Genomic DNA, 26263 nt, shown 5'->3' on the forward strand with positions numbered 1-26263 from the left:
AGAATCCCCCCCCCCCATGAAATCAATAACTTTGAGGAGGGGGATGGGGAGTTGAAAAACTCCTGAACAACGCGTCTAACGTTTATGAATTAAACCCACCCTAATAAACATACCAACTCCCAAATTACTTAATTACTTCAAAAGCACAAGTTGAATCATCTTACCTAGGATAATGCGTGCAATACGCGGCGTATATGGAAAAATTACAATTATTTTCCACAAAGCTTCCGGCTATTTTCACAGGATCTTGTCCACATTGCTCCAACTCCCACAGGAAGCATCTATACAGCAAGAAACAGGTAAAACACGAGTTAGTTTTTCTTTCCTTGTTCTCTCCCTCGCGAGATCTTATCGTTCAAGATCTCTTCATCGCGCCATTGCAGGAACATTTAAAAGTACGAGTACTTATAAGCATTACAATATTATAGTCTCGCTCGTACGTATGTATTGCAGGCAAATCTACCTCCCTGTCTCATGTCTGAGCGATTCGCGTAATTAAACGCTTAATCTGGTCTACGTGCGAGACATAGGCAGACACACATTACGTACACGAATACCTAGGTATATGAATATCTCCACTCGAGATATACGTACCTGTTAAAATGATATATTTCTTCGATATTACCGAACAGATCGTTGATTTGTTCGCTAGATAAGGCGCAATTACAATCGTTCCTCCATTCATCCAAGTAACCCTGAAACATAGCGAGACGGACATACAGTCACACAACGTGTAATTAAAAAATAACATATTATACCATACATCGTCCCTCTCCAACATCTCCCTCGTCTATCGTTCTTTTAATAATTTTTAATTACATCGGAGAATAGCGAGTGGCTCGCGATTTTTCCGCGTCAACATAAATTCAAGTACTTGCTCGGCGTGCAAGTGCAAAAAAATAGCGTCCTGCGTGCGCCATGCGTCATTCTAACGGGAAAATTTTTTAAAAGTAATTTGAATAATAGCTTTCTCGTATATGGTATGTACTATGGCATACCTTTACCTTTACCTATACTACATTGATTTGAGATGCACAGAGAGAGAGAGAAAGGACGACTTCAGACTCACAAGGGTATGTACACATAATAAAACCTCATCTCACTCGAGCTCTCGAGTACTCATTTCACAGCGTTTACTTTACTTTCCTTCGACACTTCACTCGGTCACCCCCTTTCTCTTATACTATCTTCAAATACACTGAAAATTTAACCAAATACGCTCGCAGGTAACTTACCTACGATGTAGTAATACACTCATAATATAGAAGGTCTGATGCAACAATGTATACGGTAAGTTAAACAACTACGTATAGATGAAGATGATTTTATGACATCTTACCTATACATGTAGGTACTTAGCATTTATGCAGAATATACGTAGATTTAGATTCATACGGTATTTGTACTTTCCCAATCTCACCGATACTCGATTCTCGAGTCATCATCCGCCAGTCGTAAAATATTACTCAATAAATTAATAAACCGTTTTCCTATAGCACCATCGTTCATACTCGTCGTACTTTATGGTCAATATTCCCAACAATACTTAACGGTAAAGAGTAGAAAAATTAATTAGCTCGGGCGATATAATATGTCCATACATGTCATGAACTCTTCTCAGAGGCTATGGCTATCATACGAGTACGTACTGGTACGGTTTTATATGAGGGAAAATAAGAAGTCAGTTGAATCCTACACACGAGCCAGGTTTTTTTTTTTGCCAATGAGGTGAACAGAGGTTATTTTCCTGAAACCGAGAATACCGAGATCAAGACTCCGAGTATTTTTTACGAGCAGTTATAACGAGAGTGATTTACAAATTATGCTGACGAAGGAATAATCGGTTAGAAGTGATGGTTACGAAATAGACCGAAAATTGTACTCAGTCATTGATTTCGTTCATTTTTTAATGGAGCCTTCAACAAAGCTTGCAGTTCACAAACAAATGTCAGTTTCTCAATGGAGTAATAATTGAAGACCTTACAGGGATTTAAATTTTCCAAAATGGTGTAAAAATCACAAAAAATTGGTGAGCATAAAATCAAACCCTGACTTCAACCTAAAGTTGGAATATATAATTCCTATACATTCACTATCTGTAAAATTTCAATCTTTTCTCCAACAAATTGAAGAAAATAACATTAAAGTCACACCAACTCCATCATACTAAAAAGACATTTTCTTCTCCTTCTTGATAAGTATGAAGAATTTAGTCATATATATACTGATGGTTCAAAAACTCAACAATTCACTGGATGTGCAATCATTCATGGCGATGTATCTATCCCCATTGCTCTCCCCTCCCTTTGCACTATCCTTACTGCTGAACTATATGCAATTAAATCTGCAATTTCATATTCCCTTGATTTTTCTTTAAATAATGTCATAATTTTTACTGACTCACTATCTCTTTCATCAATAAACAACTATAGGTCAAAGTATTCCCATCCTATATCACTTGAGATCATTGAACTCCTTCAACTCTTCCAAAATAGTACACCCATACTATGTTGGATACCTTCACACTCCCAGATTCAAGGAAATGAGCTAGCAGATAAAATAGCTGAACAGGCACACCTCCACCTCCCCCTTGCCAACATACCAATCCCTCTATCTGATTTGAAACTCCATTCCAAAACACTAATGCATGAAGTATTTCAATCTTCATGGTCTCAGGTCTCAAGTTCAAATAAACTCAAAAGCATCAAAAACACCACATCTTTATGGAAAACTTCTGAGCAACTTCAACGTAAATCTGAGGTTCTTCTCACCCGACTCAGGACTGGCCACTCCCTTCTCACTCACCAATTCATATTCCTTAAACAGCCTCCACCATTATGCCTAGAATGCAACAACATCCCCCTAAACATTGCTCATTTATTAATTGACTGCCCTTCCTATGAGAATGAACGCTCCAGACACCGAAGTTCTAACCAACTCCAGGTCCTCCTTTCTGACAACCCTTCTCACACAGACGAAGTTATCAAATTTCTAATCTCAACAAAATTAGATAAAAAAATTTAAAATTGTACGTACATACTCAACTTTATTTCCTGTGTAAGTATAACCTAATTTTAAGGTTTTCACTCGTAAATACGAGCCTCTAGCCAATAAGTTGCTATATATGGCTCATTAAATAAAATAAATAAATAAATTCTATTTTCTCATCATTATCTCGAGTGCAAGGTGAAATTTTGATACTAGTCAAAAAAAATATTCTAGGAGTTGAATTCTCAAAAAATTGTATAAAATTTTGAAAAATATGATTGGGCAGCTGGTACTTTGAAAATCTATGATTCGAACCTCTCACTTCCAACACAAGAAGAAAAAAGTACACTTTTTGAAGTTTTCTAAAATTAAATCATACATATCTATTTTTTGTAATTTTACAGGTTTTTTTTGAAAAATTTTAGCCCCCCTGCATCACAAAAAATATCACTTTTTCTTTGGCATAAAAATCCAAACTGAAAACTTGTTTTTTTTTTCATTGAGAATATCGTATTTTTGGGCATTTTGGAAAACTCAAGTCTTCAAGAGATCCTTAATTTTTCTTACGTGTGTCGAGCTATTCAGATCCTGAACCTTTAGTCAAAAATAAGCAAAATTGATGGTCGAGTGACTGTGAGATTCCTATCATCAGTTGGTTGGAGATTTAAAGGGCTACATTTAGACGTATTTTAACTAGAAAATTTCAAAAATAAATTCCTGTCAAGTTTCAGATACGTACAAAAATATTGTTTTTTACCAAAATAATCAATCAGAAAAATTGAAACGAAACAACTAAAAAAAAATCAAGTTTTTAAGAAAACTGTTGGCTGATTTTTTTTTGGATTAGTTCAAAAATAATGGAAATTAGGATAGGATAGGACTGAGGCTGTAGAGGTATTGAATTAGTGTTGCACAAAATCTGACATCATATTCGTGTTCAGGAGGTTCGATTCAGACACTGTTAAAAAACAGTGGTAGTGACAGACACTGTTTGAAACCAGTGGTAGTGACAGACACTGCTTAAAACCAGTGGTAGTGACAGCCACTGTTTAAAACCAGTGGTAGTGAAATACACTATTTGAAACCAGTGTTTGTAACAGATACTGTTTAAAACCAGTGGTAGTGACAGACACTCTTTAAAACCAGTGCTAGTGACAGACATCGTTCGAAACCAGTGGTAGTGACAGACACTGTTTCAAAGCAGTGTTTGAAACAGACACTGTTTAAAAAGCAGTGTTTGAAACAGACACTGTTTAAAAAGCAGTGTTTGAAACGGACACTGTTTAACACGAAGCTGTAACTGTTTATAACCAGTGTTTGCGACAATTGTGACAGACACTGTTTAAAACCAGTGGTAGTGACAGACACTCATTGAAACCAGTGGTAGTGACATACACTCTTTGAAACCAGTGGTAGTGACAGACACTGTTTAAAACCAGTGGTAGTGACAGACACTATTTGAAACCAGTGGTAGTGACAGACACTGTTTAAAAGCAGTGTTTGAAACAGACACGGTTTAAAACGAAGCAGTAACTGTTTATAACTGGTGGTAGTGACAGAAGCTCTTTAAAACCAGTGGTAGTGACAGACACTCATTGAAACCAGTGGTAGTGACATACACTGTTAAAAACAAGTGGTAGTGACAGACACTGTTTAAAAACTGTGGTAGTGACAGACACAGTTTAAAAGCATTGTTTGAAACAGACACTGTTTAAAACGAAGCTGTAACTGTTTATAACCAGTGTTTGTGACAATTGTGACAGACACTGTTTAAAACCAGTGGTAGTGACAGACACTCATTGAAACCAGTGGTAGTGACATACACTCTTTGAAACCAGTGGTAGTGACAGACACTGTTTAAAACCAGTGGTAGTGACAGACACTATTTGAAACCAGTGGTAGTGACAGACACTGTTTAAAAGCAGTGTTTGAAACAGACACGGTTTAAAACGAAGCAGTAACTGTTTATAACTGGTGGTAGTGACAGAAGCTCTTTAAAACCAGTGGTAGTGACAGACACTCATTGAAACCAGTGGTAGTGACATACACTGTTAAAAACAAGTGGTAGTGACAGACACTGTTTAAAAACTGTGGTAGTGACAGACACAGTTTAAAAGCATTGTTTGAAACAGACACTGTTTAAAACGAAGCAGTAACTGTTCACAACCAGTGTTTGTGACAGTTGTGACAGACACTGTTCAAAACCAGTGGTAGTGACAGACACTGTTTAAAACCAGTGGTAGTGACAGACACTCTTTAAAACCAGTGGTAGTGACAGACACTCTTTAAAACCAGTGGTAGTAACATATGCTGTTCAAAACAAGTGGTAGTGACGGACACTGTTCAAAACCAGTGGCAGTGAGAGACACTCTTTAAAACCAGAGGTAGTGACAGACACTGTTTAAAACCAGTGGTAGTGACAGACACTGTTTAAAAGTAGTGTTTGAAACAGACGCAGTTTAAACCGAAGCAGTAACTGTTTATAGCCAGTGCTTGTGACAATTGTGACAGACACTGTTAAAAACCAGTGGTAGTGACAGAAACTGTTTAAACTGTTTAAAACCAGTGGTAGTGACAGACACTGTTAAAAAACAGTGGTAGTGACAGACACTGTTAAAAAACAGTGGTAGTGGCCGACACTGTTTAAAACCAGTGGTAGTGACAGCCACTGTTTAAAAAAATTTTACAAGAAAATACGAGTATATTTTTACCCCCTTCCCCCTCCTCACTACATGTTTCTTTTATTTTTTGAACACGATCTGTCTGAAAAAAATTAATATAATCAATATGTTATTTATAAAGCTCAAAAAAAAATTCAAAAAATACCCTTTTGAGAGGAAAATAGAAAGGGGGAAGGAGAGAGTAAATTTTCATGCTAAGTTGAGAATGCTGATTACAAAAAACACTCTAGAGGGCGTCTTCGGATAAAACGAAAATCGCATTGGAGGCTCCAGAATGACTCATAATTGTACAAGTCGGATTCAGAGAGGGAGGGGGGGTGATTCCAAACGATACAACACAACCATTCTTGCAAATTTCAAGAATTTCCTCTGAACAGAAAAGTTTTGATTTTACAAATCTTTTTTTAAAAAATATTCTGGCCCATCTGAAAATCGGCTAAAAATGTGGATAAACTGAAAACTCTTTTGATAGGTCGAAGATAAGCCAACTCGACTTTTAGCTACTCAATTTTCCTTCTGAAGAAATTTCATAATTCTGGATAAATCAAAAATTGCACCGGAGGCAAAAAACATTACGTAAATCACCAAAAATAGTCAATTTTTGAATTTTTAAAAATTAGCCAAATAAACGAAAATCAATTTGGGTATGCTCAAATGTTGGTTTTAAAAGGTTCAGATCATGCTTTCCAAAAAATAGCTCCTTTAATTTTGAAAGCGACCGTTTCGATGCAAATAATCATTTCCAATATTTTAAAAAATTCATCAAAAATAAAAAAGTCAATTTCGGAAGCTCAAAATTTAGTAAGTAATTTGCTCTTTCAGTATACCAATTTTCAGCTCGATCGAAGTTGACCAATTGACGAAATTTTTCAAAAAATTTGGCTTCACCCAAAGGTCCTCAAAAGTTATTTATTATACAAACACAAAATCACATCACATTTTCATAGAAATATAAAAATCCAAGCCAGACATCATACGAGTATCGAAGTACGTAAATCACACAGAATACGTCTAGTCAACGCAACGTCAACCCCCTTTTCCCCTCCCAGCTTCCTTCCATCAAATCTGAAATAATCTCATCGTAAAATAACGCGCCCTATAAGTGTATTATTTATCTGCCTTTCGAATATACCCATGTCCCATAAACTCCCTTCTCAGTTTCCATCCCATAATCACGTCTTTTATTAGACCACCGCAACAAGTGCAGTCTTCACGAGTCGAATCGAGAAGAAAAGGGTGTAAATATCGGATAATTTTAAAGATAAGGGTATTTTCTCAACCATACCCAGTCATACGAGTAGACGAAATCAAATAGCGCACCCTCTCGTTACACTACGAGATACTCTGCTAGCCTAGTTACGTAGACTCTTTTTACGACATCGTCGTGTAATAAAATTTATACGACTGTGTCTGCCTCTGCAAAGCTTGAGTTTTTTTACGAGAAAGGGTTGATAAAGGGCCACAGGGCGTAAACCGAGCCATTCGCATGTATCTAATCGTCTATCGTATGATAAGTTTATACTTATTGCTTCGAAGCCGAGGCTGCTGCATGCTCACTCATTATCTTTACGATTTTTTTAAACACGTCGTAAATAATTGTGATCTGAAAATTGATTTAAGAAAAAAAACTCGGTCGTACGAGAACTCCGGAAACTTCTCTCGTTAAATAAAAATTCAACCAGGAATGAAAACTGGAATCGATAAAACCCACACATTGAGCGTCGCGAGAATTACAAGTATTCGAATACATAAACGGACAAAAATAATATTTATAATCAACGAATCAACATTCCATTAACGAAATATTCATCCATATGCTTGGAAATACTCGTAATAAATGCTCCGATGGCGATTGTTGGATTAGAACGGATCAAAGGAAAAATGTCTGAAGCTCCAGGGTGAGCGAAAAATTGCACTTGAATCATCGAATACTAATAAGAATAGAAGAGCTGCAATGGAAAAACAAACTCAAGGAATTCGTAGTGTAGTTCACAGTAAAATTTCAGCTCTACTGGTTCAAAATTATTTAAAAGCTCACAAATTCTTCAATCAATAATTTGCTTGCACAGCTGACGACACCTGAAAAAGCTCACTTTCGATGTAAGTTCCTAAAAATATAGTTACATCTGAAGAATAATTTTCTCACCGAAATTCAAAAAATGACTTTGAAAACACAATCCACAGCTCAATTATATTCTTGGAAATTTTTTCAAAAAAATGCCACCAAAATTCAACCTGATTTGAACACATTCTTCATCATTACTTTTTAGTATTTTATTCATTTTTGAGAAAATCAACATGGGAAATTTTCAATTTTCAAGACAATGAATTTTGGCATTCAAAAATAGATCACCAAACCAAATTTTCAATTCTGAACATCATTTTTGAATTTTTGAAAAATTTTATAAAATTCAAATTCGACCCCTTTTTTATGAAAACTTTAAAAATTGATCAAATTGAGGTAGAAAGCAGAAATTTTCTTTACACCTTATTTTCGACCCCCCCCCCCCCCCCCGGGAATCGATCAACAGTAATTCAATGCTTTTTTGGAGCCTCCAGTGGATTTCTGGATCGTCGACTCCTGGATAAATTGCCATTGAAAAGCAGAAAATGAAATCGAGGTCATCTTTGATCTTTGTGATCATATCGATCGATTCAGATATACTTAACTTCTCAAAATTCATTTCTATCGATCCGATTTGTAGCCTCCAGTAAATTTCTGGATTGTCCACTTCTGGCAAAATTTCCATAAAAAAAACACAAAATGAAATCGAGGTCATCTTTGTGATCATATCGACCGACTCAGAGACAAATTCTCAAAAATTCACGTCTACTGATCCAAATCAAAAATTTTCTCCGGCAAATTTCAAAAAAATTTGAAAAAATTAAAAATTAGATTTGCTATTTTATGAACTCATCGGCATAAAAAGCAATAATTTGATCAACATCCCATTTCTGACCTCCAAAATCAATTCATGATTTTTTTCAACCAGTTATTTAAGAGCCTCCAGTGGATTTTTGTATCTTTCAGTTTTGGAAAAATTGCCACAAAAGAAGCCAAAATGAAATCAGGCACCCTAGAACTTGGACTCGCCGTCTTTGAGATTTTTTCGATCGATTCAGGTATATTTTTTCCAGTGATTTTTTAAGATGAAGAATGAAAATTTTGTCGCCCACGAACCCACTAACATATGTAGAAAAGGAAAATTTGATTCAGATTGACAGTTCACTTTTGACCTCCAAGATCTACAATGATTCTTTTAAACTATTCTGGAGCCTCCAGCGGATTTTTGAATCTCCCAGTTCTGAAGAATTGAATCGGTGGGTGCAGAAAGGGAGCAAGTCACATTTTTGGAAATTTTTTTTTTCACCGATATAGGGGTTTCAAAGTACGGCGGATCGACTGGTGATGTCAGATTTCCACAAAACTGTCGGGAAAGTGGTATTTGGGCGCAGAAAAAGGGCGGATCCGCATTTATGACTTTTTTGTAAAATTTTTTAAATTCCTTGAAAAATAACTAACATTTTTGAGAAGACCATTTTTTGAAATTTAAGTTAATCTCTGAACTGAAAAATGATGAAAAAATTAACAACTTCGGCAAAAAGTCTTAGAACAAAAGGGGTTTTGGGTCAATTTAAACGAGATAGCAGTCTAAATGATGTACTTAGATGTAGAATCAAGCCCCATTTGTGCCCGAGCAATTTCAAAAGAAATTTTGTCGATTGGGTGCAGAAAGGGTCTAAGTCCCATTTGTTTAGGCAGCAACAGCGCCGGCGCACGTGAATATTTTTTTTTCTAAACAGTGCTAAAAATTGTGTCTTGGGGGTCCTCTTTCAATGACCTTAAACATGTTTACCAAAAATTTTTGATTTTCAAATAAATCAGTTTTTTGTTATTCCTGAAAAATGCGAAAATGTGACTTAGCCCCTTTCCGTACCCACCGATTCAATTACAGATTACCGTCTTTGTGACCTTTTTGGTCGATTTATAAACAAATTTTCCTGATGCACATCAAACAATTTTTCCAGCAATTATTTGAAAAAAAAATATGAAAAATTCGTCGATCACAAACCCATTAACATAAAAAGTTTAATTTTGGTTCAAATCATATTCTGCCCCCCCCCCCCAAAATTAGGAGTTGGTAGTCGTTTTGAGCTATTCTGGAGTCTTCCAGTGGATTTTTGAATCCTTCACTTCTCAAAATTGGTCTTTGCGAGGCAATTTTTCTAAAACTGAAAAATCCGAAAATTCGTTAGGAGCTCCAAAACGACTTAAAATTACTGTAAATCAATTTGGTAGGTCAAAAATGTGTTTTCAACTCAATTTGATCAAATGATTTTTTTTAAATAGCCAAATTTTAATTTCAATAATTTTTGAAAAATTTAATTCAGTACCAATCATTTGGCTTATTGATTCATTTTTGAATCATCTTTGTATGGAGGTCTCATTTGAGTGCAAAATTTTCATACTTTTCAAGTTATTTTAGAAAAGTTTACATAGAAACCAAAATCACTTGAAACTCAAAATAAGTCCCAGATGGTTCAAACTTCAGAACGAGAAAATTACAGCAAGAAAATATAGAGCAATTACCTTTAGTTTCTTTCTCAAAAAAAAAAGCCTCTACGAAAAATGTCTTCACAATTTTATCAGAATTTTCAAAAACTCGCAAAAAATTGAAAAATGAACTCGAGCACTCAAAAACCTGTACCCAGATATCCGAGTTTACTCTCTCACGTGCTTTTCCTTCGATTCGATCGCCATCGGCCATCGCTCTCTGGAGAAGTCCCCTCATCCAAGTTAGAAAATACTCTCGACTAAATCTCTCTACTCAAAGAGATCTTGACAAGCCACGACCGTCATAAAATTTACACAATGCCGAAAGTACTCATGGTGAGTTTCAACTCGAGATGATTTTTTTTCGGCCTATCGAACTTTCATTTTTATTGACACCGCAACACACTCCGATACGTTGTCGTGACCGGTAAACGGTACCTCTCTGTTAAAAGAGTATATTATAGAGAAAGAGATCTAATTAGATAATGCCGGCTGCTGCGACTGCAGCTTTCGCACACCTTCGACACGAGTTCATCTCTTTATTATTACACTTCACGTATTGTTTACATAATCAATACACGCAGATCAGCAGGGAAGCTCGAATACTAATTAATAAATCCAACATTATACGCCAAAATAAACAATACTCTGTAACCCTATAATACACAACACATTGTATATCTAAGCGAATAACACTATTAGGTATATACATAATTTACAGTGTGTTTGCCTCCCTCGCGATGTACCAGTGTAATCAAGATCGCAGATCGCGATCGGCGTATTTGAAACAATCGTCCAAAAAAGCAAGGACGACCGCATTCCAAACTAGCGCCAATTGTTAACGCGATAATATACAAATAGATAGATAAATAAATAAATGAACTCGATTGTGTGTGTGTGTAACTAAGTGTATCTCTGTATGGAATCTATTCATTGAATTCTTTATTTATATTGTGTATGTGCGGTGCACTGTTCTAATGCGGCCACAGTAGCTGCAGAAAGACCGCAGGATTGTCTCAACTCTTATAAGAAGTGGTATTATACCTGGTGTCCTATCAAAAGTATACTTTATTATAATAGATTTGGGTGTAGCCATAGGAAGAAGAGGCACCTAGCTACCTACCTACTAAACTTTCAAAGGATCTTACCAAAAAATTGTTAAATTTGGACCAAATATCTTCACAGAGATACAGAAATAAGTAATTTAAAAAAAAAGTATTCAGAACCATTCTAAAATTTGAAAAAATTGCAGTGAGGGTATTTTCTTAATTTTTTTGAATCAGTAAACTTAATTTTCAGAATAGGTTATGAACTCTCCAATGGGTATAAGGGCTCTCAATTTTGGCCAAAATTTCGAAAAAATTGATAATCAGCTAGCACATTCCTTCCATACCCCGCCAATGCCCAAAATATAGTCAAACGTTCAGAAAATTAAAAACAACGTGTTCTGAAGTCGTTTAAGGACACCTCGTATACAACACAGACGATGAATTTATCGACTCCATCCTATCTTGACTTTTGGTTGTGCTCTAGCTTACTCATAGTCATATGCATTCATGTGGTGGGTAATCTTTCACTGTATAAGGCATTGTTATTCTAAGATATACGTCGCCATCATACACTTGCACGAATGCTATTGAAGCTTCTAGTTTTACACAAATACACACGCTCATTCGACGAATTGTTTTAGAATACGGAAAACAAGTTCAGCGCCACTTATAAATGCGAAAAAAATACTCGGAAAGTTTTTAATTAGCATCGAGTCGTCGTACTATCCACCGTGTTGTCGAAGAATCTGTGACCAAAATGAGAAGAAAACAGCGTGCACACGAATGCACGTGTATTTACGAGTAACTATACTGGTTGGGCATGCCCTTGAAATTTTCAAGAGTGTTGATCAGATTAAAAATGTCGTTCGAAGCTTTGATGGTAGATTGGAATATATAAGATTTTGAGCTAAAAGATCACAACAATTTCCTCGTTATTTTTATCACGAGAATTATCATCAAAATTGATATTTTTTACCCCTTCCCCTCAACTTTGAAAGCAATGAAAAATGAACAGAAAAATTATTTCATCACTTGGGTATCATCGCCAAAAATGAACGAATTTTTTCGAATAACATTTCGATCGGAAAATTTCACTGATCTTGAGCTGATTTATGACCACTTTCCCTTTCAACCCTTTTCAGAGATACTTAATTTCAATAACCTCGCCTTCACCTCCACCAAGAAAAGGAAATAAAAATTCAAAAATACACCATCAGGCCAGATTTTATTTTCATTTTCAATTTTTGCAAATTCTTAAAAGTTGAAAATTTGATTACTCTTTCAACAAAAAAATCAACATTTTATCAGACTGAAGTAGAATACTGAAAATCAATATATTATCTTGTACTTTATTTTTGATCTCTCGAATCGATTGATGGTGATTTCAAAACATTGTGGAGTCTGCAGAAAATTTTGAGAGTTGAAATTGCTACAAGGAAGGTACCCCAACAGGCAGAAAATTTTTTGAACACAACCAAGTTATACGAAAAAAGCATGCAAGAATACATCACTAACAAAAATTTCAGGAGCCAAAGTGTACTTTGATTTTTGGTGAATTTTTAAGAATGAAAGGGTCAAAAATGGGGAAAAAATCAAAATATTATCACATTTACCTACTTGGAAATTTGAAATGCCGTAGGTACCATATTTTCGAGCCCCCCACCACCTCAAATCAATTGGTACCGGTTTCAAATCGTTTTCAGAAAAATTTTTGTGGTTCAGTTGAATAAGACAGCTTTTTGGAAGTTTTTTTTCGAAAACTGGAATTTTCAAAATATGGCTGGAGGATCTTAAAATTACCTCTCATTAACTCAGCAAAGTGAAATTAAATAAGAAAGTAAAATTTTTTTTGAATTCCATCTCCATGAAGTTAAAGAGGAGGGTGGGGGGAGGGTGGGAAAGCAAAAATAACTTTAGTAACATTTTGATTTAAAAAAAAAAAATTGCCAAAGGCCCAAAAATCTTAAAATCCACTTTAGCATCTCAGTTTTTGGTTGGTAATTTTTTATTTGCTCGATAGATTAATCACAGCTTTTCAACATTTCTTCAACCGATTTAAATTCACATTTTAACACTTTTTTGGAGAGTTGTGGGGGGGGGGGTGACCTGAAGGATTCCAAAATTCCCTAGAGGATCTGAAAAAGCTCTCTCAAAAGCTCCAATAATCGATTTCAGAAATCAAAAATTACATACGTAAAAACCAAAAGGTTTTGTTTACATTTTAAAGGGGTGTGTTTTCAAGACATTTGCCTAAAAATTTTCAGCCCTTTTGATTTAGGGTTAAGAGGGGAAGGGGGAAATAATGCAGAGTGCATAACAAAATTCTATCTCCTCTCCACACCCCTCCCAATAAAGAAAATACTATTTTTACGTATCTGTTGAAAAAGTTGAAAACCCCTTTCCCGCGATCAAATAAACTCCTCACAAAAAAATCAAAATTCGAAAAAATTCAATTTTCAATTCCAAACATCAAAAAAAGTTTAAATTTATTCAGTTGTCTTATTTTGACCTCTTTCTGACGTATTTCATGAAAAAGTTGATAAAAATTACCCTCACAACAAAAAAATAAAAATTCGTTCATTTTTTGAATCTTTTCGAATTTTGATTTTTTTGTGAGGAGTTTATTTCATCGAGTGAAAGGATTTTTTGAACTTTTTCAACAGATACGTAAAAATAGGGGTCAAATGGGTCAACTTCACAAATCAAAACTTTTTTTCATGTTTTAAATCGAAAATTTGCATTTTTTCGCAAACTTTAAATTTTTTTAAATCAACTTTGCGACATGGTACAATCATAATTTTTTAATATGTTGTTCAGCATGAAAAGTTGTCCATAATATATTTTTTTCAGAATTTTTGAGAGTCGGAACGATATAAAAACTACGTTTCGAAACTTTTTGAGAAAATTTTTTGTACGAAAAAAAGTGGCAACACTGATTTTTATGATATCACCATCACCAAAAAGCCTTTCAAAACCCCTAACTATGGGAAAATGTTCCGTTTTAGTAGGTATCGCGGTTATCGAAATGGATGCTATTTTAGGTTCACTGAAAATTTTGACACCCCCTGGCTGCCTTTAAAAATGAGCTAGAGGGCTGCGATTTGCGCCATTGGTCATCCTTTTGGATCGTCTTTCCACAGGAAAAATTTCAAAAAAGTCGCCGAACCCCCCTGCCACTTCTTGTTCCAATTGACGTGGAATGACCCTTGAGATACTTCGTAGTTAGGAAGTTTATTACGTCTATGTACCTACTACCTAACCTACATATTTAAAATCATTTCAGAATAATTCTTTTAAGATTTCCTCAAATTTAAGAAAGTTCACTTTCAGGAGAAGGCTATGTAAAAATGTCGAGACTTCTGGCTGCACAAGGGACTGAGCTAGGGGTCGTCAAAGCATAATCAAATTGATATTTTAAGGAGATTTTGAAAAAAATCCCAACATCGAAATAATCGTTAAAAAGTGTCATAAAATGACTAATAAATCGTAATTTTTCAATTACCTCACATAAAAATTAAGTAGCTGGCAGAGAGCTAAAAGTTGGTGTAAAATTTCGAAGTCAAGTGGTCAGAGATGTTTAGAAACTCCAAGGAACCCAAATCGCACCTGGGTTGGGAGGTTTGACCCACCTGCTCGCAAAATGATTGCGAATGTCTAACCAATCTCCTCTCCCCATTTCATCTTAATTTTTTGGAATCTAAATTGGTTCAAAACTTGACACAAAAGATAGAAAAAATGTCAAAACCAGAATACCTAGGTACAGGTACATACAGTGCAAAAAACAAATCCTCCAACGATCCAATTATAATTTCTCTATTCCCTATCTATGGAGAGCAAGTACACATGACCTGACCATTTGATCTTGAATAAAAACAACTTACACCCATAATTTTTTCAAATTACGAGACGTACGCCATAAAAATATTATATACGAGATTTTCTACTCAGAACTTTGCGGTCGCGGTAAATCGAAATGAGGAAAATCGAGACAATGAGTCAAACGAACGAACAGTAATCTTTAACGATGAGTTAAAAAAAAAGTACATAAAGTTACACTGGCATTTATGTACTTTTCATTGCACATGTCGATAATGAATTTTACGATATTGGTTTTCTTTTTCGCTTTAAAAACACTTCGAGTTTCTTTTTACATACTGGTATAGTCTTGTTTAGCATAAATTTCTTCTTCATTTTTAGATCGTAACTCTTTCGCAGCACTTAGATCTAACAACATACCTGTATCTCTCTAATACAAATCCAACCAATCTTGTCCATTGTCCAGGTACCTACCAAACTTTATGCACCTGGGACTAGAGTACCAACAACGAAACCTCGAAATGCAATCATCCAGAAATCTGCATTCATCGCATCATCTCATTGAAAAGGACGACCCTGTCTTTTTGAAAATCATGCTGACCAATGACCACAGCATCGCAGCTGTTCTCTACACCCACCTTTAATCTTTATACTCAATCGATTGTTTGCCTCGAACTCAATTACATAACACTAGTGAACATTGCCAAAACTGCACACTATTGCCCTGTTACAGTTTTAATTTCGATACGAGCTCCAGCAAGCTCAATGGGAACGTAAGGTACCTCAAATAAAATTAGTTCAACAACGTCTGCTCTTCCTATACAATATGGGCTACATTATCAGTACATTATAAACAATCAAACGTACACGAGAGAAAAGAGCACCTACGGAAGAACAAAAAAAGACGTGTGCATTTCAGTGTACATAGACAAGACATACAAAGTACATAGGCATACAATAAAACGTCAACATTGAATTAGAAAAAAAACATCTACCACGTTCGCTTAATGGCAGAGATTTTCGAAAGGTCAAACGACTCGCCTACGCAAGCTCATCTACACACAGCTCAGTAACTAGTACACGGTGCGTGCATCTGCATGTGTGTATTTCTTTCTCCGGATCTCGATCACGTATAGCACACCATACTCGCGTGGTATTTTGGGCCGCAGCGGCGAACAACCCGACGCCTCTGCTGCTAATGTTGATGCATTCGCGTTAAAAGATTAAATGATGCAATTTCCAATTCATTCATGCGTACGGTACGCGGTCTTTTTTCTCTTCCACCTTCTTGCACTCTTGGTCACTCTTTCTCTCTTTCATATTGTGTTCTACGATTGCTTTGCCACTCTATAAGCCGGAGGAAACTAGTTTGAGAGAACGAGGCGCGATATCGGGCGCCTCTGGTATAATTTCTATACGTAGTCGAATTAGGAGGAAGGAAAAAAAACGTGTGAATTCGTTCACGTAGGTGTTACAACATGCTGCTTTATGGGCGCGTATGCGTAAATTGATGCGACTTCTGCCATTCATGATTTGGAAAATTTTGCTGCGGAAACGAATGTGAGATTTTTAGAAAGAAATGGAGAGCGAGAGAAATGGTAGAGGGTGAGGGTCAGTGAGATGGCTTTTTATGATGTGATGAAGGTAGGGACAATGCAGAATATTATTGAGAGCTATTTAAATGTAACTATATAAGGAATCGAAATGTTGATCAAGAGTATAGCCGCGAGTTGGATTAGAATAGTTAATCAGTTCTCAAGTTATCGTGATTAAACGTGCAAATTTCGGAAAATTTTATAGACTCATTGTTCCAGATTTTCAATAACAAATTGACATTACGCTTTGGAATCTGAAAAAAATTTAAAGAACTCTAATTTTTCTTCAAATGCACAGAAATATTCCCCAACTTGGCCTATTATACTTACAAATTTTAAAAAATTTGACTCAAAATACCTTAAATTCAAAATTACAACAAAAAATACATTTGGCAACGCTGCACGTGCGTGATAGAAGAGGACGAAGGAGCCATAGTTTTCGCCATAAAGTTTTTCAACTCTAAAAGACCAACTTCCAACAGCTGTAGACTGCGAATTCATCATTTCTATACAGCTACGTTCTTTGCAACGTTGCCAATAATGCATTTCACAGCGATAAATCGAAAAGATACACTGCCTTAAAAATGTCATGAAAAATGAGAAAGATGCAAATGTCCAATTTTCAAAGTTTACTGATATACTCGCGAATAAATGGCATCGATCAATCGAAATACTCGGATTGTTAACCAATCTGCTGCGTTGCCAGTAATACATTTTCAGCTGATGAGGGAGCAGTCAAACTCAAAGTAGGTATCACAACCAATTTTTAAAATTCATGTACATACAAAAATTGCAATTAGGTATAGTTAAAGCCATAACTTTCATTACTCCAGTTTCTCAAAATTTCACACCCCACAACTGACAATGGGCTCTCTTCAATTTCAAAATTGGACAAATTTTGGAAAAACTAAAAGAATGAGAGTTTGAAGTCTCCTAGCTTTCGTTCATCCAATCAAAATTGAAACATCAAATTCTCAATTACTTGTAACGTTGCCAATTATACATACTACACTGAAAATTGCATACTGAAAAGAATTAATTTATAAAAAAAATCAACATTTAATCAAGTTGGTAAGATGTATATCTTTTTAAAAATTTTATTGTTTATTAAAAAATTTCAAAATTAAACGTTCAAATCTCAAATTGCAACGTTGCCAATAATACATTTACACTGAAAATGTAGAGTGAACATAATTCATTAATCCAACATTCAACTACGTAAATTGGTACTTGAAGCTTTTGTTCTCACAATAATTCCAAAATTGAAACTTTCAGCTCCCAATTTGCATTGTTGCCAATAATACTCGTACATTCTACATTGAAAATACTTACACCATGAAAAAATTTATTAATCAACATTCAAGCGAATCAGTCGGGGTTTAGTTCACCAAATTACTCACTTAGAATATTCAAATCTCAATTTGCAACGTTGCCAATAATACATTTTACTCTGAAAATTGTACCAAGACAATAATTCGCCTATTAAAATAATCCACCATTCAACTGATTCAGTACAGCTTTTGTCCGTCAAATTATTTCAACACTGAGACATTCAATTTCTAATTTGCAACGTTGCCAATAATACATTCTAGGTCAAAAATTACACCAAGATGACAATTCAATGATCAACATTCCACTAAATCAGCATACCAGTTCTTCTGTTCATCAAATCATTCCAAAATTGCAACGTTGCCAATGATAGGCTACATACTTCATCCATTTTGTGGTTTTCAGTCTAGAATGCATTATTTGCAACGTCGCATTCACATTTAAAATAAATCAAAGACCCTAATGCAATTTTGATTTTTCAAGTCGCTGTTTTAATTTTTTCTAAAATATCAATGCGACGTTGCCAATCATGCATTCTGCACTGAAAACAACACCATGGAAATATGCAAACAATAAAATTAGTTTTTACCAAGTTTTTCCTGTATCCTGTTTTTCAGGCAAATTCCTCCAGATTCATCTGATTTAATTTTGAAAAAAATCTTTCACCTCTGAATGTGAATACTCCTATACCTAATTGAATTTAAAATGTGTGCTTTTTGAGACAAGAAGAAGGTTATCATGGGAGTTCATTAACCTTGAAAAAAAAAGATCCAATTGATGTAATCCACGACTCATGATGATCTACTCTTGAGAGATTGATCCAGTTTCACTCTCTTACCTTTTACATAATTCAACTCAATCCTCCTCCATCTGCCCCCTATGCTTTTTCCAACACTTGAGACCGAGAAATTTTTTGACAATATCTTCTCATATAAGAAACAAATAACGAACGCTAATGTTTACTGCTATAAGAATTCTAATTTTGTACGTAGATATAATAATGTATGTACTAGCAGGCGACAGTGAGATAACGATTCAATGTTCGTCATTCGTATTATTTATTCCCCAAATCAACACGCTGCACATTATTTATTCAAATTGACAATTTTTAGACAAAGTGTGTACAATGTACATAGAACGACGCTATCAATCGACACCTTGGTTCTTTAAATCAATAAGTACATACACTATAAATACTTTGCACGTAATTGTAGGCACGCCACGTCTAGGCAGAGAGTGAGGTGCACTTTTGTACATAATATGTATAAGCTCGTATGCGAAGCAAACGCACATTTATAAAAAAAAACACACAACCCCGTTGAAAAAATTCCGTTCTAGCTTATGTAGCAGTGAATACCAAACCAATCAAGTGCACTGCACAATGTACCGTTGGCATCCTGATGAATCACTCATATTTTTTAATAGCGCGTACCATACGAACGTATACGAGTATTATTAACGTAACTTAATGGATAAATAGAGCGCACTCGATTCCACTTAAAAGTACATACATCCTCTGCAGTACCTATACTTGCCATTTTGAGTTAGAGCGTATATTGGCACGTACATAGGGATAGATTCTTTTACCTCTAGACCCATTTCTTATTTTCTTTATTGTATTTATTTTAACCACAGCGTCCTTCGAAGTATGCGATAAACGGCTACGAAAATAAGTCGAAAATCACGTCATCGATTACACACACTTATAACTACGTCATAGAAGATTATGGCCGATTGTTCAATGAGTAAAAAATCTACCATAATGGTGCTTGAATTTGAGGAAAGACGGAAATAAGTAGAATGAAATCATCCGTGTGGTATTTATAAGTGTATTACATACATGCAGGTTAGGTACACATTAATAAGGACCGTTGTGAGGGTTTTAATGATGGGAAAATATCATAAAACCATAAATGAAATACATACATAGGTAACTAAGTACCTCTCTAATTGTGACATCATATTCGGACTCAATCAACTCGTTTTTTGGTTATGTTGCTATTTATGTGCAGCGGTATCAATTTCTTCAAGGAGTTCTGATATTAATGTATTTGGTGATGCCACCATCTGATCATACATCAGAGTACCGTTTTCCCAGGGAATCGCGATCCATTCGTTTAATTTCCCTCCATATTTATGTTGTATAACATTCACGCCAACAAAGAAAGCTGATTTTGGATGGCAAATTGCATCCAGGAATTTCTCTCGATACTCTTCTAGGTATCTGATAAGTTTCTTGATCGCGTATATCGCCGAAAATTCAATCTTCACTTTCATTACCAGAATTGGTTCCGGGAATATAGTCATTACGTCTATAACACCTCCTTCATTTAAAGTAAAAGAAGGTTCCTCAAATTTCTTCGATTCGTTGCAAGATATACCGGAGCGTCTGATGTGACCAACTAATCGTCTAGTAATATCAAGTTCAATTGTTGGTCCATAAGTATTCAAATCAATCACTCCTTGTTCCAGTGTCTCAGAGTCAATTAAAAACATGCTGCTCAACGTGCCCATTGTACCTTCGATATTACCCATCCATATGTAATAATCAAGCTCAAGCAGGCAAGTGGACTTAGCTAGCTCGTAATCCTGCTTCTTCGGATGGTAGGTTTTCATTTCTTTTTCCAATGCAGTTCTAATTTCCTCATTGGGAAATGCTAAGGTGACGATTTCTTTTTTCTCATAATAAACGTTAATCGTCAAATAACCGTGTAAAAACATCAAAATTTGTATTGGAATTGCTTCGGTGGCTGGATCACGCCTCTGCAGGATATCGTCTCGCGATACATTAAATTGCTCAAATGTTTTCAAAGGTATTTGTGCAAAATACAATCTTCGAGTAATTTCGCTCATAGAGCCAGTAGAGATCCAATAAGGTGCAAGTATTTTCTCGGATAGAAATTTCATGGTAGATACCGGGTTCAAAACGTTTACGGCGGTGCTACTGTTTTGGAATGCAAAATTATAGCCGTCGTACATATCTCTCATCGTTTTAATCAATTCTTCGCGTGATTTTTCATCTTTAAGACCAAACCGACTATCTATTTCCGGATAGAAACTTTGAATGTCAGCCTCGGTGAATCCAAAAGCCCCTGTGAAGCGCTCATCGAAAGTTAGATCAACGTAAACATTCGAGCCGCGGCTGTCCAATTTTTTCATCGACAGTCTCGATATACCTAATACCAAAACTAATCTGAGATACTCACGAGAGGCATTAATACTTCCCAAAACAATATTCATGAATACTCTTATTTCTTTAGCCAATTTAGGATTATTGAAGTGGTACAACGCGTAAGTGTAGGGTGCATCGTATTCGTCGATAAGAACGACCACATTCCACTTAAATTTTAAGTAAAGCTGGAATATTAAACTGTCGATTTCAGGGTCACTGTGTGAGGCGTACTCGAGGTCGTATTTGGCCGCAATATTCGAAAGTTGTTGTTTGTAAAAACTCTTAAACTCTTCTATAGTACTGAAGTGATCACTTTTACTAAAATCCAGAAGAATTACTGGACACTGAATCCATGTCTGATTTTCTGATAGTTTATCTTGTGAGAAAGAACGACTGCTGTAACCCTTGAAAAAGTGTACATTACCTCGGTTGTAAATATGTAAACCTTTGAACGGTTTGTCATAACCATTAAAGAAACATTCCGCCATCCGAAGAAATGTCGATTTTCCGAATCTCCGAGCACGAAGGATGAAGAAAAATATACGATATAACTCGTCGTTTAGCATACGTTCTAGGTAAATGGTTTTGTCAGCGTATATTAAATTCTGCTCTCGTTGTATCCACCAATCTACGCTATCGCCTGGAATATTTCTCAGTTTAGAAACTGCAGAATCTGGGGATATCTTTGCTGAAGTTGACGCTGCGGCCGCGGCAATCGTGGTCCAGCTTAAAAACTCCAAACAAATTACACACACGGTCGTAGAAACCATATTGGCCGAATGAACACAAATCAATCAACTATATGAGCGACATGGCGAAATGAACGAACTGCTTTAAAATGTCGATGGAGTAATTTAACTTCTTCAAAATTTCATTAAAATTTTATCATATAAATTCTGTTTATCTCATAATATATTAATCGTACCATGCGATCGAGAAGATATTTTTCTAATGAAATATTCAATACCTATCCATTATATTTCATTAGCATTAGCTTATCTACTGTTGTATCATAAGGATAAGGCATTGGTATTAAAAATTATTATTAGGTAGCGTAAGTTGAACTTTTGAAAAATTTGCGCAAGAAAAATAATGAGTGGATTAAATCACTGGTTTATTTAAAATTCAGTACCTTCTGAGAAGATTGATGAGAACCTCAGTGAAACTGAATACAGCTTTGTAGCAATAAGCAAAGGAAGGGACCAGAGATGCAATAGCCCTATGAAAAGAGATCATTCAGAGATCACTGAATGCTAACAGGGAAATAATTGCATGTTTTATTGATTATGAAAAGGCATTTGATTGTGTTAACCATGAGTGGATGTTGAAGATCCTAAAAAAGTACAACGTCTACATATGACAAAGACCTGCAAATAATAAGGAATCTGTACTGGGAGCAGCAGAGTGCAAACATCAAAATTGGAAATGTATACTCGGAGAACAGATGTGCTATAAAAAGAGGTGTGAGGCAGGGGTGCACAATATCACCTAGGCTGTCCAACTTTTATTTAGAGTATAGACACTGGACCTGCGTATAAGACAACCAACTGGCAGCCATCTTGGCAAAAAAACCTGAGTAACGCCAATTTATCCCGCTGGGTGATCTTGGCAGCGCTGTACTTCAATTTTGCAGGCAACAGGGAAGAGGGAGGGTTGTGTAGTCCGGAAGGAACTCCTGGCTGCGCGCGCAGTCAGGAGTACCTCGCGGACTACACAACCCTCCCTCTTCCCTGTTGCCTGCAAAATTGAAGTACAGCGCTGCCAAGATCACCCAGCGGGATAAATTGGCGTTACTCAAGATTTCCTTACCGTTTCCGTTCCCCTCGGCCTGCAGTTGGTTGTCTTATACGCAGGTCCAGTGTCTATAATTTAGAGGAAATTATGAGAGAAGCAAGAATTCAGAGAAGGGACTGAAGATCAATGGCAAAAGAATCAATGAGATAAGTTACGCAAATGACAAATTGATTCTTGCTGGAGCTGAAGCTCAAATGCAGTTAATGATCAACCGAATAAACAGCACTGGATTAAAATACAAAATGAAGATAAACGCAGGCAAGACCAAGGTTATGAAATTCACCAAGAAAGAAGATAAGGCGGTGAAAATCAACATTGGAACACAAGAAATTGAAAGCGTAAATCAGTTGAGATACCTTGGAGCGCTGATAAATAATGATGGTAGAGATCAAAAGGAGATCAAATCCAGGATCATAATGGTAAAAAGCGCGTTCAATAATCTCATCAATGGGCTTGGAAATTGAATGATGAAATCTAAGTCTGAGGAAGAGAATTATGTGATGTTACATATGGACCATTCTGAAGTATTCCTGTGAAACATAGACCATGAGCACGGAATATGAAAATGAAATATCCGCTTTCGAGATGTGGTACTAGGACCCTGCCTTAAGACTGCGCACTTTTTTTTTCAAAGCCTGGTACTCCTAAAGTATACTCGGTGGTGTAGTGGGTTGAGCCACGGCTCTCTGAACAAGAGGTCGTGGGTTCAACTTCAAATCCCGCTAGAGACGCAGACGTTAACGTGTAATATATATGTACATTGTAGTGCATTTAACATCTATTACACATTAAGCTCCAAGCACCAGAACAGCAGAGGCAACAGAAATGCATGCAATCTGTTGCTGGTATCAAAAAGCTGTAACTGGTTGAGCAACTATAGGTAGCAGTGATTACAGAACTCAGGGTTGTAAAAACCCGGCTAGTGATGTATGAGCTACTTTATAGATAGTGTAGAAAGTAATGGGAAACTACTACGTGAAAGCTCAAAACAACGTCGATTCCCCAGAATAATCGCAGTGGCATAGGCATTTGCCTCACCCTGTTAGGGTACCACAAAAATGTGATTTCCAATGTCCTGTAAAGGACAAGGAACCACGAGGACACGACGACTCCTAAAGTATCCAACCAAAATGGACAAAAATTTGATGGAAGGTCCCTCAGACTATCTACTACTTACCACCAGAAACGTAAAACTTTTGGTATCAAACTCTTGTCTCAATCAAATGAATTGTAAGTAAAGTCAAATACGCCGATGGGGCAAATTCATTCCCAAGACGGCGCAAATCCAATTTTAAAGTAAAACTGTAACTACTTATATCGTTTGAATTCGATTGAAATTATCATGTTGAATGAATTAGGATCTCTAATTTACCCCATTTTATTCATTCAAAGGCTGTTAGAGTTTTTTTTTAGTGAATTTGGCTGACAATCCCACCTTTCTCAATTTTTTTGCAATAATAAGTATATTTTTATGAAATATTTTGAACAGAAACATGTAACATTAGACACACTGTATACACTACTACACAATTCACCTAAATCTACCCGTTTTTGTGGATGAAAAGCTCCTGCTTTTGCGGCTGCGCCGTCATAGGACTGGTTATACAAATTAAAATTTTAGACAATTTTGAATGAACATAAACACTAATGAAAAAACTGAGTAGCGCATTGAAAAGTAGATGAAATTTCACACATTATAAGATACTTTCACTTTCAGTCACTTTTAGTAATGAAACCAATTTGGAAGAGCTTCCAGCAAAAAATTGCAATGATCGAATTTTTAAGCAAAAAAACAAAAATATGTTCTCAAGAAACCAGGGTAATTGTTCAAACGGGTACAACTACGTTGAAAGGTCGAAGATGTGAAGCACAAAGACAGGGTGCAGTTGGTTTTTACATCAGTGTTGCAAGATGCCAGAAATTTTAATTGTGCCAACTTAGGAACTGTGCTGTCATAGGGCAGGGTCCCCTACTGAAGGCTCCTGAAGATCTCATGGAAGGACTATCACCAATGCAGAAGTGCTAGCAAGAGTAGGGTGAAGAACAGAAAGTACTAGCAGAGGATATCAAAAACAGGAAAATAAAATATACATATATTGCACACAAAATACGAGAATGGTATTTTCATGCTAGCGGTACAGGGAAAAATTCAAGGAAAAACGACAAGAAGGATGAAGACAATCAGAGTTGCTGACAACAAACTCGCCAGCTAACTCTCCCTGCAAACCCCTGAAATGAACTATCAAATATGCTAGAACCAATTGATAATTGATATAAGTACTTAAACAGATAAAATCAAATGTACTCTATCTCCTGTAAATGAGCTGTGACCTATGACCACAACGACGACGAGCTTCTGAGAAGGGATTTTAGACTTGACTGATCACTATTTTAAAAATTTGACCAAAATCATTACAAAGTGAGTGCATTTTAAAACTATTCAATCAGCTGAATATGATTCCCAGTTTTATAACAGTGTTGTGAAAATTGAAAAAAAATTGTTAGAAAGTAAAATTTTAGAAAAACAAAATGAAAACAAAATCTGAAAAGTCCTAAATAAGTAAAAACTATAACCAAAAATGAGCGGGGCTCCCTCAACAAAAAACAAAAACTGAAACCAAAAAATTAAAAAATTTGAAATTAAAACTGAAAATTGTGTTTCAACGACTAGGGTTTTTTTTGGGGGGAGGGAGGGGGCGCAGCATATGACTCCCTCTCCCCTCCCCACACATAATAACGTTTTATTCATCATTTTTATGAAAATGTGAGAATCTGTAGCAGAAAATTAAGCGAAAATTAAATATTTAACCCTTAAAAAATGATATGACAGATAAGACTGGGCAGAATGTCGCAAAAATAAGACTCAAAAAAATCACGAATCACATTCAATCATTGTGAATCATAACATAATATGTAAATCCTCGAGATTTCTTGTGAAATGATTTGAATCACGAATCGACGAGAATAATTTTCATGAATCGATTTGCGAATCACTCATTAGTCATTACGAATCGGTCAAGTAACGGTTTAGAATTTTTTTCACACTTTCACACATGGTATCAAAATTTGTCTCGTCCTTATTTCTCATTCAAAAAAAATCTTTCAATTTTGAAAGTGAGCTCACCCCCTTTTTTGTGCCAGTTTTGCGACACAGAGTTTCAGAAAACTGAAAATTCGAAATAGAAAAAAGTATAAACGCAGGTGTCGAAGGAAGTCGTCACTCCTTCCCTTTCCCCTTCAACAGCACTTCACCCATTAATTTATGAAAAAAAAATGGTGATTTT

The 26263-nt window shown here is 35.8% G+C and overlaps 1 protein-coding gene across 2 annotated transcripts in view; it reads right to left on the minus strand.

Moving 5' to 3' along the window:
* The window catches only part of GEFmeso (Guanine nucleotide exchange factor in mesoderm), a 105652-nt gene that overhangs the window by 10506 nt on the left and 68883 nt on the right, over nucleotides 1–26263 (minus strand). For both annotated transcript variants that reach the window (XM_065370711.1, XM_065370718.1), the window contains exons 5-6: nucleotides 595–695; nucleotides 165–281 (exon numbers count right to left, since the gene is read on the minus strand). In XM_065370711.1, the coding sequence (XP_065226783.1) occupies nucleotides 165–281; nucleotides 595–695 (218 nt within the window). The remainder of the gene's footprint in view (nucleotides 1–164; nucleotides 282–594; nucleotides 696–26263) is intronic.

The sequence above is a fragment of the Planococcus citri genome, chromosome 1 (assembly GCF_950023065.1).
Source record: "Planococcus citri chromosome 1, ihPlaCitr1.1, whole genome shotgun sequence".
In the NCBI taxonomy this organism is placed as follows: Eukaryota; Metazoa; Arthropoda; class Insecta; order Hemiptera; family Pseudococcidae; genus Planococcus; species Planococcus citri.